The following is a 15,946-nucleotide window of genomic DNA, read 5'->3' on the forward strand; positions in this document are numbered from 1 at the left end:
AGTTAGTTACTAATCAAACTAAGATAAAATGAATAAGAAAGTAAAATGGTAACACATATGTCTTTCAAAGTGAAATTAGTGTGTATTTACATGAATCCAAGGGGATATTCATACTAGCAGAAATATTACTATTATACTAAGTAAATAATTGGTATCAATATTTTATTTTTGACAAATTATACATCACCAATAATTTATGATCACCAATTCACCATTTTAAGTTTGACAATTTAGGTGGATATTTCTAAATAATAATATAATATTTTCTTAATTATTATATCAACATTTTAATTTGATTTTATAATAATATATTAGATAAATATATTGTTTAACACATCGACTTTACATTCCCAAAGTACCACAGAACTCTTCTATATATTAACAATATCAATTTCTCATTAATTTAACTGTACATATCACCGTTCCAAAAAAACACTGTACATAGTACATGTACATGTTAGTTTCTTTTTACATGTTAATCAAAGAATAAGCGTGAATAGCTAAAACATAGCATAATGAAACAAATAATTATCTGAAAACTAACTTCAGTATCGATCAAAACTGGAAAGAAATGAAGCTTTGTTGGCCTTTGGTGGAGTTTTTCGATTCTCTTCAGATCTTGAGCTCAAAGGAGAAGCTTGTGGCATGAGTTCAGATAGTCGAATCTTTTCTTTCATAATTTTATTCTGTATTAGCAAGAATCGACTTTAGTTATTTTTTATTTAAAATTTATCATTGATAGCTCGCATTGGAATTTAGTCTACTGGTATATTTGTATATCCTGTATAGACAGAATCTATTACATCCATACCTTAAACTTCAAATCTTCTTGTTCCATTTCCAGGGAAGTTATCCTATTCTTGAGCTTGTCTAGGGCCTCTTCAGCAACAGTAGGATTCACTTCTGACACTGGTTTTGCTATTCCAGCAGCCTGAATGTAAAAGCATAATCATTTTCACATTAGTAGACAATCATTTTAATCAGTATCTGCTAAGAACTACTAATCATTATCACTTACCTTTAGAACATTAGTAGACAATCTCAGTAATTGTTGTGCTAATTGTATTTTCTCTTCCTCAGTCTCCTGTGGCATTTATTCACTTGATATTTAAATATGCATTTTTTTTAGCAATTTGGAGTACAGCATACTAATTTGAAAACTGACCTTCACCATTTTTCTCAGACGTTGCTCCTGATCAAAATCAATATATTGTTTCGACCCTGTAGAAGCACGAAGGCGAGCAATGTCTTCTTGGACACGTGACATGAAGTGATTTGACCTGCGTAACTTTGCGCTGAGTTGTTCATTCTGCATCTTTAATGTGTTGTTTTCCTCCTGTAACATTATTACACCACCAATCTCATGATCAAATTCAAAGATATATAATTATTAAAGTAAAGATGCCTTGCCAAGTTATAATATTTTTGGCTTTAAATGAACTTTTCCCCTTCTATTTTTTTAATTAAATAATTTGTCAGCATATTGAACTTAGCGCCTGAAAAAATAATGGAAACGCAAGATAATCTTACCTTAATTTTAGCATGATGATGAATACGCTGCTGAAGATTTTGCTGACCCGACAGCTTCTTGATTTCTTCCTCCAGTTCCATTACCTTACTCATCTTACTTGCATTTTCCATCTGCTCAAGACGAGTTAAGCAACATTAGCCCATTAGATATAAAAGAGAATGAGTACATCCAAAAAAAAACAGACAAAATTAGCTTTAAACTTCTACCCTCAACAATTCATTTTCGTTTTTTAGTGGCAGGTGTCGCTGCCGAAGGTTTTCCAATGCATCCTGTGCAGCTACTAACTCAGCTTGTTTTCTATTGATATCATCTAACCATCTGATAAGTTTGAGAATCAAACAAGTGTATAAGAAAGAAAAGGTAACCGTAGTTTAACATGAGATTCTCTTCTCAATTTAAAATATCTGAAATGTAATTACCCGTTCCTCTCTTCAATAAATTCATTAAGCTGTCTCTTTAGTTTAGTAACCTCTTGTTCCTGAAAGCAACAAGCAATTCACTTTAACTAAGTTTCAACATGATAACAAGGAAATCTAGTAGAAAAGTTGGACTACCTTCTCTTGAGGTTCTAGAGTATGAAATTGAGCTTTCTCTGCAATCTTCTGAACTTGATGATTATCCAGTAGTGACTACATTAACAATATTATATTAGATGAGCCTCATTGGGAAGTAGAACTCTAACTGTTCTTTTATTTAAAACTTGTTTTCTCATTTTTATCGTCTCCTATTCCCATTACTATAAATTACAAACATGACTTCATCTCAAAATAATGATTTTGCCTGATAACAATTTTATTTTCCGATATGTATCACAAACATGATACATAATAGAGAAAGGAAATCCAAGAAAAACCACTCAAAGAAGAAGGCTTTACCACATAAGAAGTCATATCCAACTTCACTCCAAGTAAGTCCCGAATTACATCATGGGTCATGCTCTCCGCAGTAGCTAATCTGGCATTCAGTGCAAATATCTGGACAAGGAAAAGGAAAAAACAAATTAAAGCTAATAAGCAAAACCCAATGATCGTAGAACATTCAGTTAAGGAGAAAACCCAACCTCTTTCTGTCGACATGCTGCCTGAGATTCTAGTTCCTCAATGTGCAGTTTTGCAGCAGACAGCTCTTCAACCTTTTCATGTTTTACCTGTTGTGCCAATCCCAAGCCAATACATTTGAAAGGAGAACCAGAACCTCGAGACTTGGTCGCATTCTTCTCAGACTTGTTTGACAGAGCATTGGTGGATTGCGTGGAAATGCCCTCAGGTTTGACTTGCTCGACCATCGCTTCCAATGCTTTGAACTGATTTAGAATAATGATACATTTCACATTATAAAAATGTACAGAAAATTACCAATGGTACTGCTAAGCTTTATTTTATATTATATCCAATATGACAACCAAGACAAATTATTTGATGTAATAACTAAAATTACTTTCTGCTTGTACTCCATAGCCTGTGCTTCAGCATGCAAATTAAGCTCTGAAATATGAGCTTTCATTTGTGCAACCTATCAGAAACCAACACAGAAACAATAATGTTAGAAGAAGCTTCAATACAAAAAATATGTAACTCGCATTATCCGAAAAATCCTACCTCTGCATCTTTTCCTGCAATATCACTCTTCAGAACCTGTATGTGATTTTGGGCTTCTTCAAGGCTTTTCTCTTTTCCATCCAGAAATCTACAGGAAATAAATAGTTGTTAAAGACCAGCCCAGCAGATTTGCATGCCTATTATATAGAGTAATCGGCCTAAACCTTTTTGTATCATCATCAGCATTTCGTAGATTTTGCATCTGCTCTTTTAATGCACATAGCTCTGTTTCTAGTTCTTCTCTTTGCAGCCGTTGTCGTTCAGCTTCTCCTTTAATGAAGTCAACCTGACCAAAATAATTGAACATTATTTCAATGCAGGTGAACAAGCTTTCGGTCCTAAATTACCAAAAATTACTTACATTTTCTTCTAGTACATTTATGGTACTTTCCAGCTCTTCAACAGATCTCTCAAGAAGTTCAACCTCTGCTTCCTTGTCTTCCGCATAAACTTTTCTTGCTTCAGCCATCTGAAATTGCTTAAAGAAATTCAGTCACAAATAAAAACATTCATTCAGCTAGTAGATCATTTTTTTTCTGACCACTGAGTTTCTTTTGCTCTAACCTCCCTAGAGCAAAAGAAAATCAATGGTGATCATTAAAACTATAAATTTCAAAGGTCAAATAATTAGAGTTAAGTTGTCATCATTGCAGTCAATTATTCTTGCTTTGGTACATCAATCTCTTTGGAATTCTCAACTCTTGCTCTTTCAAATTTCCTATCTAAATTATTGTCTATCTCTTTCAAACTTTGCAAAGCACAAATCCCACCGAGATATGGCTTACTGTTTCATTTTACAGTGAAAATTGACATTAATGGAAAACATGCTGCATGATTAATCAATTAAAGTGTTACCTTTTGAGCATCTTGTGCAATCCCTTCATTAGCTTCAGCTTGTGCTGCAGCTTTTTCAAACCTTTCTTTGAGTAAAATCACCTGACCCTGAAGTTGATCCCTCTGAATAGTTAGGGCATCCCTATCAACACTTAGGTTTTTCATTGAATCATTCATTTGGCCAAGAACATTGCTCATTTCCAAGATTTCATTCTCCAAACTCTCTGTTATGTTCTTTCTTTCTTTTAGCTCTTCCTCTGCCAGTTTTCTTGCCACCAAGGCATCTTTAATATGAGTTCTAAGTTCATGAATTTCACTGACTTGCAACTTTACAATCTCACACTCTTTTGAGAGGTCCAACTCAAGAGCTGTAACTCTGTTTGATTTATCCATTAACTGAGTTTCAAGCAACTGACATTTTGCAGCTACAGAAGCAAGCTCGCCAGATTTAACTGTAAGCTCGGATTCAAAATCTTCCATTGTGGCCATCATTTCCTCCATCTCATCCTTTTGGTCTTTGCTGATAGATGCAGATTCCTGCAGTAAGCTCAGATCGTACAACAACCCTTTTATTACATCTTCCTTTCTAGATAACTCAAGTTGCAACAAACTTTGTATTCTTTCTATCTCTGAATCCCTTAGGTGCAGCTCATTCTTAAGTTTGCAACATGAACTTTCCAATATGTCGCTTATGCTCTGTAACTCTCTGATTTGATCTTCAAGAAACAAAATATGATGGGAAGCAAATTCAGAAGCCACGGTCTTTTCTATGACATCACCAATTGCTCTATCATAATAAACCTCAAGATCTTGAATCTTATTCAAAAGTCTTATCTCTGACTCCTTAACTTCAACAAGTTCATCCTTCAATGCAATATTAGAGCAACTAACATCCTTCAGATGCTCAATATTTTGTTCAAGTGCCTTGCTTGCTTCACCCATCTTGGTAATCCTTAAGATGTTTTGCTTCAATTCCATCAATAAGTTTTCCTTTTCTACTTTTTCCTGCTGAACTTCTCGTTTTAGAAGGGAAACTTCAACTTCCTTATCCATCAAAATTTGTTCTGCTAACTCAGTTTCTACCCGGAAAAATATCGTTTCTGTCTTCAACTGTTCAATTATTGTAGAGTACTTGACAAAGTGCTCCTCCATATCAGATATATTACAGGCCACGTTGCTGAATTCAGAAGAACGGATGAGTAACTCAAAGTCTTTGGCGTACCAATCTGCCATAAGAAATTCAGCTTGAGACTCAGTGGCTTCTACTCTCTGCTTCAGTAGTTTCTCTTGATCTAAAAGGGATACCACAAGATCAGAATTACTCAGATCCAATTCCCTCATCAAAATAGCAAGTTGGGACCCCATTTCATTAGACCTTTGCAGCATCATCTCCTCCTGAAGCTGTAGATCTGATAAGTTTTTAGCAAAAATGTTTAGCTTGACGGTGATCTCTCCAGCTTCCACTTCTTTCCTAGTGATGCGATCAAAACTATTCTGGATATCAGCAAGCAGTTTCCCTTTCAAGATTCTGCACATTTCTAATTCTTCCCTTGTTCTAAAATTGTGTTCCTTCAAATCACTTATGGCAGAGTTTGATTCACACAAGCCATGTGAAAGCAAGCCATTTTCTGCATGCATTCCGGTTACTGTTTCCAGAAGAACACTCATGTGACAGAGATGTAGTACAGACATAGCACAATCTTTATTAACTATCTCAGACCAGATCTTCTCGAGCCATGGTTGTATCGACTTAGTGGAACATATAAATTGAGACTTTAAGCATTCAATATCACAAGCTAAAGAGGTAAAGTTTTCCTTCATCGCCAACTGGACCTCTTTAATGACATCATCCACCTCCATGACTAACTTCCTTGTGTCTATAAGATTTGATTCAACAAGGTCTTCTATCTCCTGATTCTTCAAATCGACAACGGTGTGTAAGCTCTCAACCTTGTTGAATAATACATCTTTCTCACTGAGCAATGTGATTTCTCTTTCTCTCAGTTTGTCTATATCAATCTTCATTGACTGATTAGCTATCACTAATTCATTGATCATAATATCTGCTTCTTTCATTGTCTCTTGGGCTTCTTCAAATTTAGCAAGAATACAGTATGTTTCTTCAGCTTTTTGAACTTGAACGATCTTTGCCTCCCCAACTTCTAGTTCAAGCAACTGCAAAGAAAAATGTGAAATGTATATGAAATCGCTGAATTCGTTCAGCATTAAAGTGTCTATCAGCATTAAGCAGGAAAATGCATGACAACAAGAAAAGCAATTCAATATGCGTAAGGTAATAAAGTGTACAGAAAATTTTCATTATTATAGAATGGAAGTGAACAAAAATAGGAAGAGACTGTTCACACCAAACATTAGTTCAGAGAGGGATGTGATGCCTAAAAAAGTGTTCAAATGTGGGAGGCATCCCTGACCCTGGCCTTGCAATTCAGTTTGTAGCTATGAAGCAGGTATTCTAACACGAACACCAGGACACGACACGGACACTCCAACACCGATAATGTAAAAAATATAGTACACCCAGGGTTTTAAATAACGGTCCACGACCACGAAAAAGGCCGCGATAAAACGGTTTCTGCAAGTGCCGATACCGATACGTTATCACCGTTTTTTATATTAAAGAACAAATTATAGTTAGTTCACAACGCGACGACCGCAATTCCACCTGTGCCGACCGAAATTGCAAAAACCTTTACGCGACCGCTATTGTTTTTTAAAACCCCGAGTACAACGACACCGCTACTGCTACATATATGATAATATTTGAGTTTTATTTATCCATCTATTATTTAAAGAGTTAAAAATATTCTAATCAAAATTAATGTCTTTAATTCTTCATTGATAACATTACTTCAACACATGTTTAACTCTTTTAAATGTGTGAGATTTGTTCAAGAAATGTATTAGGTGCGTTGAAGTAAAGAAAAAAAACTATTTTTATGAAACATTTGTCTGGATTGTCCAACTCGTGTTGTATGAGTGTCATACGAGTTCGGACACCGATTCTAAGAATGTTGAATCAAAGAAAAAAAACATTTTTCTGGTGACACTTGTGATTTTCCCGACACATGTTGTATGGTGTCATACACGCGTCGGTCACTGCGACACGCCTACTCTTTGAGGTGTCCGTGCTTCGTAGATTTGTAGTGTTGAGTGAGGATCAAATCAAAATTCCATGAATTAATTTAATAGCAAAAGGGTTACCTCTTTCGTTTCATTCCAATAGGACATAGCTTCTTTTAGAGTTTTCTCCAGGTTCCTGAGTTTGTAACTGAGTACTTCGACCTTAACTTCGGATTGCTCTTCAAAGTGTCCCATAGCTGCTTGCAGGGCAAGTATCTGAGTTGTGAGACACTTGATACTTTCCCGACTTTGCTTTTCATATATTGACATCTCTTTTTTCTCTTCATGTAATTTAGCTATCTCATCTTGAACTTCTTTTAAGCTTTCAAGAGCACATTCTATTTCTTTTCTCAACAGAGAAATGGTAACATCTCTTTCACATGCATCCTTGGAAACTTTTCTTGCTTTACTGTCTTTCTTGTCATATCCAGGTTTGGCCAATTTAAAGGATAAGTCAGCCATCTCAGCTGCTTGATGATTTGTTTCAGAACTTGTCTGCGACAACAACATAGACTATACCTATGAGTAAAATAAATGTGGCAATGGCATTTTAATCTATCAAAATATAGCATTAGCTTACCCTTGATCCACCATTCTCAAGACAGTTGGAATTATCTGCAAAAGAGGCCATAGATGACATGATTGAGGAGACGCCATCTTGTAATGTTACTAGTTGCTCCCTAGTCTCTGAAATGACACTCTTTTCAATATCTTCAAGTTTATGTTCCAAAGCAAAAGAGTGTTCTTTCTCCTCAGACAGCTTCTGCCATAAGTTGTCACATTTTTCCTGTAACTCAGCTATCTGCCTCTTTGCTTGTTCAAGGGAAGTGGATTGATCAATTACAACGGCGTCCTTCTTGTCATTAATTTCTGCTAGTTCATTAATCAGATTATCCTTGTGCTTTAGATCAACAAGATAACCATCGTTCACCTCTGACAATCTATTCACAACTACAAAAGCCGCTGTTGCACAACTTGATGTTTTTCGGATTTGGTCTCCAGCCAATATCAACTGCTCCTCCATCTGTTTCAGAGTAGACGTTCTTTTACTCACTTGTGATGTCAGAAGGAGAATTTCTTTTTCTAGTTCAACAAGCAGATTATCCTTGTGCTTTAGATCAACAAGATAACCATCATTCACATCTGACAGTCTATTCACAAGTACAAAAGCCACTGTTGCACAAGTTGATGTTCTTCGGATTTGGTCTTCAGCCAATATCAACTGCTCCTCCATCTGTTTCAGAGCAGTTGTTCTTTCACTCACTTGTGATGTCAGAAGGAGAATTTCTTTTTCTAGTTCAGCTGACTCCTTCTGGTGGGCTTCAGTAATCACCAGTGTTGCACTTCGTAAGGACTTCAGCATACACTCCATATCACTTCTTTTATTGCATGCATCTTCCAAACATCTTCCGAGCTCGTCAATCAGCAATTCCTTCTCAGAGATTTTTCTAACCATCATGCTAACTTGTTCAGAAATCCATATCCTTTTCTGTGGAAGTGAATTGCTTATATGCCCCAGTTCATCAGAGGCATCATCTAGTGCCTGACATCCATCACCAAGAATCTCTTCAATCTCAGAGGTTAACAATTCCCATTCTTCAACAAGTGATTTGAGTTCATTATCTCTCTGCCAAAGCTCTTCACTAAAACTTTGGTTATCATCAACAGTAGTAAGCAATTTTTCTTGCACATCCTTCAATTCAGTTTCTAAATGCAGTATACTCTCCTTCATTTCAATTTCCTTCTGATGGCTATCATTTACTTGATGTTGTAGCTGGGCAAGCTCTTCTTGCATACAGACAATTACCTCGGCAGTTTCAGCCTCAGCCTGCCGACGGACTTCGTCCATCTCTTCCTCATTCGATATCTGGAGTGCACGATCACTTTGGTAAAACATGTTCAGTTGCTTGGCTTTTTCAAGAGAATCATGCATCCTTCTGAACCTTACTTGTAAGGGGGACTCGTTATCAACCTTTGGATGATTTGAAGATAAACTGTCTCTTAAACCTTTAGGTGCAAATTGATTCTTTAAGGAAGTGATCTCCCGCTCTTGTTTCCTCACAAGATCCAGAGAACTGTTGTTCTTGTTTTGCATGTCTTCTATCTCTTTGATTGATAAAATTTGTTGTGATTCAAGAGCTTCGATTACAGACTTAGCAACTTTCAGTTCATTATCTGTATCTTCTAATTGTTTGTTTGCCTGCAAAAGCTTGTCTCTTTCCATTACAATTTCATGATTTAAGCGTGTTGCTTCCTCCTCCAATATACCTCGGGAAGTCCTCTCTTCCTTCAGAATTATCTTTATTACATCTAACTCCAGGTGCAAATCCAAGATATCATCGGTCTCTTTTAACAGTTGAGGTTCATGCTTAACCGACATCTTAGGTGGAGAAACCTGAAAAATAATAATGATGACAAGATTTGTTATTTCACATAACATCGAACTACCGTTCATAATAATGAGTAAAAAAACAACAATTCCCAATAAATTAAAGAACAAAATGTCTATGAATATTAGAGTACAGAAAGGAATAAAACCAAGAGCAGTTATCTCAGAATATTACGAGTACCTTTGTGGCATTTTTGTTGTTGAACATTGACTGCAAAGAGTCTAATTCCCTGCATACATATGCAATGTAAAAATAGTTAGCATTCTTCCCCCAAAATTGAGAACTTCAATCTGTTTTTATACAATCGAAAGAACCCAAAGAACAAAACATACCTACTGAGTCTTGCATTCTCCTCTAAGCAACAATTTAAGTTGTGCCTGTACTCCTCTAACTTATCCAGAGCATTTCGTAGCTACAATCCATAAACAGTAAGGTTATAAGTCTATATTTTGAATAGGAAAAAAGTTGGATTTATTATACAGGCAGGAACAAACCTCTACATCAATGGAGTCATTTTGTTTGCTGCAACACTGAGTTTTCTGTATCAATGGTAATTTGAAACTGTTAAAAATGTTCTACGGATGGAAACTATGAACTGCATCAGGTGATCATAACTGACCTGAGGTTGAGTGTCATAACTTGAATCACCCTGAACAGATTTTCCTCCAAGAAACTGAAGCAACTGCACAACAATGGTTTTCGATACTGTAAGCTTCAAAACAAGGAATCTAGAAAGGAAACTATTTCTCTATTCGATAAAATAGAAACATGTGTACCTGTTCCCTTAAAGAAGATACTTCACTTAATAAAATCTCTCTCTCCCCTTCTTCATAGAACTCTTCATATCTGAGGTAGTCATAGTAAGGAAGTCTAAATAGAGAGAACATTTAACACTCAATAGTATTGGGAAAAGAAGATGTATAACCTTCTAAGCTGTTCTTGAAGCCTGATATTCTCCTTAGCAAATCGTGTAACTTCAGGATTTTGATCAATTTTGCCCTGAAGTAACTGAATCTCATCAGAAAGTGCTTTGTTATCTTCCTGCAAAAATTGATCTGCAGTAATAGAGCCAAGAACTCGAGATTCCAATCGACGTATTTTATCTTCACGAAACCTAAGCATCATTTTGCAACTCATAGTTTCCTCCTCTCTTTGATGAACCTGAGCACAACGGGTTACAGATAAAATGTGAAGAGGCGGTTGAAATATAAAACTGCAAGAACAAGAGGATCTAATAGAGGAAATACCAAAGAGTTCAATAGTTCAACTTCTGCTTCTAGTTGCCTAATAGAAGTTTCTGCTATTTGCTCCCTTCTTAAAGCACCAGCAAGAGTTGTCTGCAGTGACTCAAACTGAGCCACAAACAATTTTGAAAATATAAATAAATTATGGTGCAACAGCAATTATGACACAGATGTAGTAGACTAGCAGTAGATGTTAGTCAAAAACTAAAAAGCACAAGACTTCCACCATCATGGCATCTCAGGAGGGTAAGACACAGATGTAACCTTCGCCATAGAAATTATGACGGGTGGTTCGCAGTTACAATATGTTGCAATTCATAAGTCTAGTCAAGTATACCTGTTTGTGAGACATTCTGGTGCCCTTGGATTCATAATCAAACATATCATCATCATGTTGTTGAGCCATGTCAGCTTCATTTTCCAAGGAGTAGTCTTCTACTGATTGTTTTATATCTCTGAATGACAATGACCTGGAAACACTCTGGCACCGTTTGAGCATAGAAATCTCCTCCTGCAACAAAAGTTCCTCGTCTGAGTTTAAGTGTCCACTATGACACACAAATATTGCACTCCCTACATAAAATAACTTATACTACCTTCAAAAGCCGAATTTGATGTTTTAAAGCAATTACATCCCCACTAGAATCTTCATTCACCACAGCCTGCAACAACATACAAAACTTAAATTGGCTGACCATATCTTCCTTGGAAACAATTCAGACTATCAAAGAATGACACTCACATTATTTTGAATCAATTTTGCTCTCTGAGCAAATTTAAGGGTATTCAGAGTTTCAGCAGCACAGCTACAAAAGTGAAAATAGTAAAACTCTATTAGACTTGTATGGAAAATTTAAGAATTTCTATGAAAGAAACGTAGATACAGATTAATGAACAAACCAGATAGAAGGGCTGACATTGGCAATAATCATTGTTTTCGAGTTTCCACCAAGAGAATCCTGCATTTGATGCCAAAAATAGTGATGAATAAAATAAAACTCATCATGATTCATGAGAATCAAAATGTCAAAGGAAGCCAATAAATAATCAACCTGAAGAAGAAACGTTAGCCTGGAGTCTCTGTAAGGGATATGCCTCTGCTTCCCATTTGCAACATCCACTAGTATCATAATGACATGACTGCAAGCAAGATCAGAAAATATCAGTTGCATAATGAGAAAGCACAAATAAGACAAAACTATTCCCATACTCACAAAATCAAAACATATATCTATTATGGTAAAAGTATACCCCAAGGTAGATAAGGACTTATTGATGCTAGCCGCTTCCTTTAAGCGCTCACCCTCAGCACCAGAAGTTTTTTGTCTATCATAAATGATAATAATTTGGTAAGTAAATGTGCATACATATCTCAAGCTACATTTGGCTAAATCAATCTAGAGGATAATGTCATACCTTTCTGAACCAGCTAGATCAACCAGGTTTAATCTTGCAAAACGGTAATTAGTAGTAGAATCCTTTTCCCAAGTACTCTCGATTACACATGTAAAAACAGAGTGGGACCTACTGCTTTCTCTATTCATGTTTGTAGCTGCAACTTTTCTATTTGCCGATCCCTACAAGTCAGAAACTCAGCTTAATGGAAGAGAGTACTTGAGAATGCAAATCTATGTCATCATGCATATAAATAACATGGACAGAGGAATATGTTTGAGGATTCCTCAAAATGAACAAGATAGTCTAAGAAACAAGTACCTGAATTAGAAGCCTTATAATGTCACTCACACTTTGAGCCTCAAACTCGGAAAGATTTTCAACATAAACACCCTTCTTGACATCCTCCCGCAGCTATCAAGAACGACGAGTAGTGAGAATTAATTAAACATGCTTTGACAAATTGACTGTCATCTGATAAGGGAAGAACTGTACTTACAAGCAAATTGGTAGACGAGGGATCAAGTAGATCTGTAATTTGTTCATTGTAAATCTCCAAGAAGGAACATTTGCAATTGTATTTTAAGTTCTCATCTCTTCTGCTTTCCTCTTCCTGGAAATTAATTGAGATAAGACAGTAAAAAATAAAAACAGATATATAATTAATATTCTATACTGATCAAAAATTTGACTTCTCAGTATACATATAAAGATGAAGAAGCCAACAAGTCAGAAATTTACAGCTTGAATCCTGGCAAACAAAAACTCAAATATACGAGGAGTCATTCCACGATGAGGACTGGGCTTCACATCTAAATCTTCAATTTCACCAAGCATTGTATATGTTTTCCCACTTCCTGTCTACAAAATTGAGCAATGCATTAATCATGTTACAACTTACAATAAATGAGTAATTTAGTTGCCTATCATAATCAAAGTGCTGCCACTCACTTCCATTTCTAATTAAGCTACCCTTCACCAGAGCATACAATATCTCAAAAGATAGTACAAAACTATATACTGACCAACTTCATGATATGGAGCACCAGTACTTGTATTCCCTTCAAGTATCTGTACTGTCTAGTATTTGATATCAATATTTTGGATGCTTCACTGATACTTAAAAGTACTGTATTTAGGCATTTAATAGTAAGTTGAATAATTCGATAACAGCTGGGACAATTTAAGTTATGACTTGAGAAGTTTCATCAATGTGGCATGAACTCTTTGATCTGGACATACAACTCTTTAGTTTCTCTGACAGAGACTTTCTGACTCTTTCCATCTTCTAATTTGTATTTAGATGTCAACATCAACTAAAATAACTTCCCTTTTCTAGCTCAGTCAATGTTTAACCACATCTTTCATTTCTTTGCCCGAGTTCATTTTAATGCATAGGTGTGTTATACTGTACATTAAATGTAAGTTTGTGTGGAAATATAGGTCAGCTTGATACCATATTTTCAGATGCAGTGAATATGTTTGTTACATTTTTATGCTAAAGTCCAAACTCACTCGCTTCTAAATAATTTTCTGAAGAAATGTTGAGGTAATGTCTGAATATGAAATTTCGGAATTGCAATTATTATGTATTTACTGTGTTGCCTAAAATATTATTGTGCATGTATCAACACGTAATGTAATGCATCCTGTGTTAATGTACCCGTGGTATAGGAGCACAGTTTGTACAATGTTAATGTAGCCCGTCATATTTGATTACAAAAATCGGGCTACGCTATGAAGGGAATTTTTGATTACAAAGAAATGTTTTTATTCCAGTACATACTTTACATAACTATTATAGACATAATCGGTGGAGACTTTGTATGAGCAGTAATAATCGATATCGATTCAAATTTGATGTACATAAATATTTCAAGATGATAAAATGGCATAGTTCTAGATAATACCTGTCCGTATGCAAACATACAGCTATTGTATCCTGAAAGACAGTTCTCAACCATTGGAAGACCAGCCATTCTGAAAACCATATCCTACAAAACCAACAATTGGAGACAGAAATTAACAACAACTTCCACAAAAAAAAGTGTGCACTAAACTGCATTCTCAAAATTATCATACCTGGTCTACTGTTTCACATGCAACGTGATCAAACGTGAACCGATTTTCCGGTTGCCCAATCCAAGTAATGGACTGAGAGCCTTCTTGTTTTAGGCATCTGTTATAGCTGTGCATACTCCTCTCCATGCTATTGAGAGGACGAACACGAATAATTACCTACTCATGACAAAATGAACCACCAACATCAGAGTTCATCAAATCAAAATGAATGTATTTTAACGATTAATAAAACATTACAAAATAAACCAATCAAAGTGAACTCACTCACTCATACCTGTACATTGTGATTAATCCAAAATGAAGAATCCTCTTTGAGATCGAAGTGAGGTACTTCAACCGTGTTAACAACCGTAGGCGGCGTACAAGATGTACTCGAAACACCTTTATACAATGCAACATAGTTTCCCAAACGAGCACCGAAGCTTCCATCAGCTTTACCTCGAACACTCGAGCTAGGAGGAGGAGGCTTAGTCACACTCTTGGTAGGAGTGCTCTGCGTCGAATTGCTTTCAGAACAAGCCCTTCCAGTACGATTTACCTTCGGAGTACCATTTCCAATACCAGATCCTCTTCTATCATCAATCATAGATGAAACCGTTTCGATTCTCTGAGGCCACGCGAACCTGTGTTTCCAATGCAAGCTCTTTTCAGGAGTACGAAGTTCAGGTCCTACTTTCCTCTTGTTGGTTTTGGATGGAGTTTTGTCAAACTTACTGCTTCCGCAACTCGCGTCAGTATCTTGAATCGTATTCAATGGAGGCCTGGAAGCTTCGGTGCATCTCGGATTTGTCCCGGACGACCAGGAATCCGACGGATCCACATTTTCAACTTCTTGTTTGCCGGGATTCCGGCGTGGAATTTTCGAATCCCTCAGCATTCTATCATACAGATTAAAAAAATCACAAAAATATAAAAATGAAGTAAAAAAAAAATAGTGAGTTTTGAATTGAAATTTTTTTATTTGAATTACCTGAAAGTGGAATTGAAGAACAAAACACCGAATCGACGAATTTGAGTAGTTATGATTTGAGATTGAACGGAAAGTTCAACATAGATAAAAAGTTAGAAGTTCAGATACACGAACACTCTCTGTGAGGGTTTAGTTGGTGTTTTCAAATTTTTTATTTGAATTGAAAATCGCAGAGTTGAAGTTGAAGTGACGAAAAAGGGGATTTGAAGTGAACGGTTGAGATTTGATGTGGAATTAAATGCTGTTTCATGCAATAGTAATCGCGGTTTAGATATTTGAATTTTGAAGGGTATTATCGTCATTTGAAAGTGGGACCTTAGTTAAGACTAATTTCAAATTTTCAACGGCTAGACGCTGTTAAGCTTTTTCGGAGATCTCTGGATTTAATTTTATATTTTCTTTTTATGAATTATGGGATTTAAGATCAGTAATCAGTTTACTACATGAGAAAATTAGAAGATCCAAAGACAGAAAATAAGAAGATTTGTAAAAATATTTTGAAAAAATATATATTTAACTTTCAATATCATACATAATAATAAAGCAAAATGAGTTTTTGGGCAATTTTGACAAGTGTCATGCTCACATCAATTCTCATGTTTTACAAACTTTCTAAAAAAGGAAATCTTTTATTTAAAAAATAATGAATTGTTTATTGATTATTTAAGTTTTTTATTTTATTTATTAATGGAAGGATAGAGAGGGATTTTTGATACACGTAAAAAAATAATTACTTTTTATATGGAAGGATACGGGGAATA

At 35.6% G+C, this 15,946-nt stretch overlaps 1 protein-coding gene across 1 annotated transcript; it reads right to left on the reverse strand.

The window, feature by feature from the left end:
• Positions 1–341: 341 nt before the first annotated feature.
• LOC131602620 (kinesin-like protein KIN-12D) lies at positions 342–15,360 on the reverse strand. Its single transcript, XM_058874778.1, has 38 exons — positions 15,186–15,360; positions 14,490–15,093; positions 14,216–14,371; positions 14,044–14,127; positions 12,875–12,994; positions 12,633–12,746; positions 12,455–12,547; positions 12,155–12,315; positions 11,990–12,064; positions 11,791–11,878; positions 11,639–11,697; positions 11,481–11,544; positions 11,335–11,400; positions 11,076–11,249; positions 10,742–10,846; positions 10,420–10,655; positions 10,271–10,340; positions 10,114–10,176; positions 9,989–10,033; positions 9,827–9,906; positions 9,675–9,723; positions 7,685–9,499; positions 7,186–7,599; positions 3,985–6,138; positions 3,491–3,598; positions 3,294–3,415; positions 3,130–3,217; positions 2,969–3,043; positions 2,592–2,834; positions 2,407–2,505; positions 2,086–2,160; positions 1,951–2,009; positions 1,738–1,849; positions 1,531–1,641; positions 1,166–1,336; positions 1,019–1,084; positions 812–931; positions 342–686 (listed from the first exon to the last, which is right to left on the reverse strand). The coding sequence occupies exons 2-38, from the start codon at positions 15,090–15,092 to the stop codon at positions 546–548; spliced, it is 8,478 nt and encodes a 2,825-aa protein (XP_058730761.1). The 5' UTR covers position 15,093; positions 15,186–15,360; the 3' UTR covers positions 342–545.
• Between the last annotated feature and the right edge of the window lie 586 nt (positions 15,361–15,946).

Source organism: Vicia villosa, linkage group LG5, assembly GCF_029867415.1.
Source record: "Vicia villosa cultivar HV-30 ecotype Madison, WI linkage group LG5, Vvil1.0, whole genome shotgun sequence".
Classification (NCBI taxonomy): domain Eukaryota; kingdom Viridiplantae; phylum Streptophyta; class Magnoliopsida; order Fabales; family Fabaceae; genus Vicia; species Vicia villosa.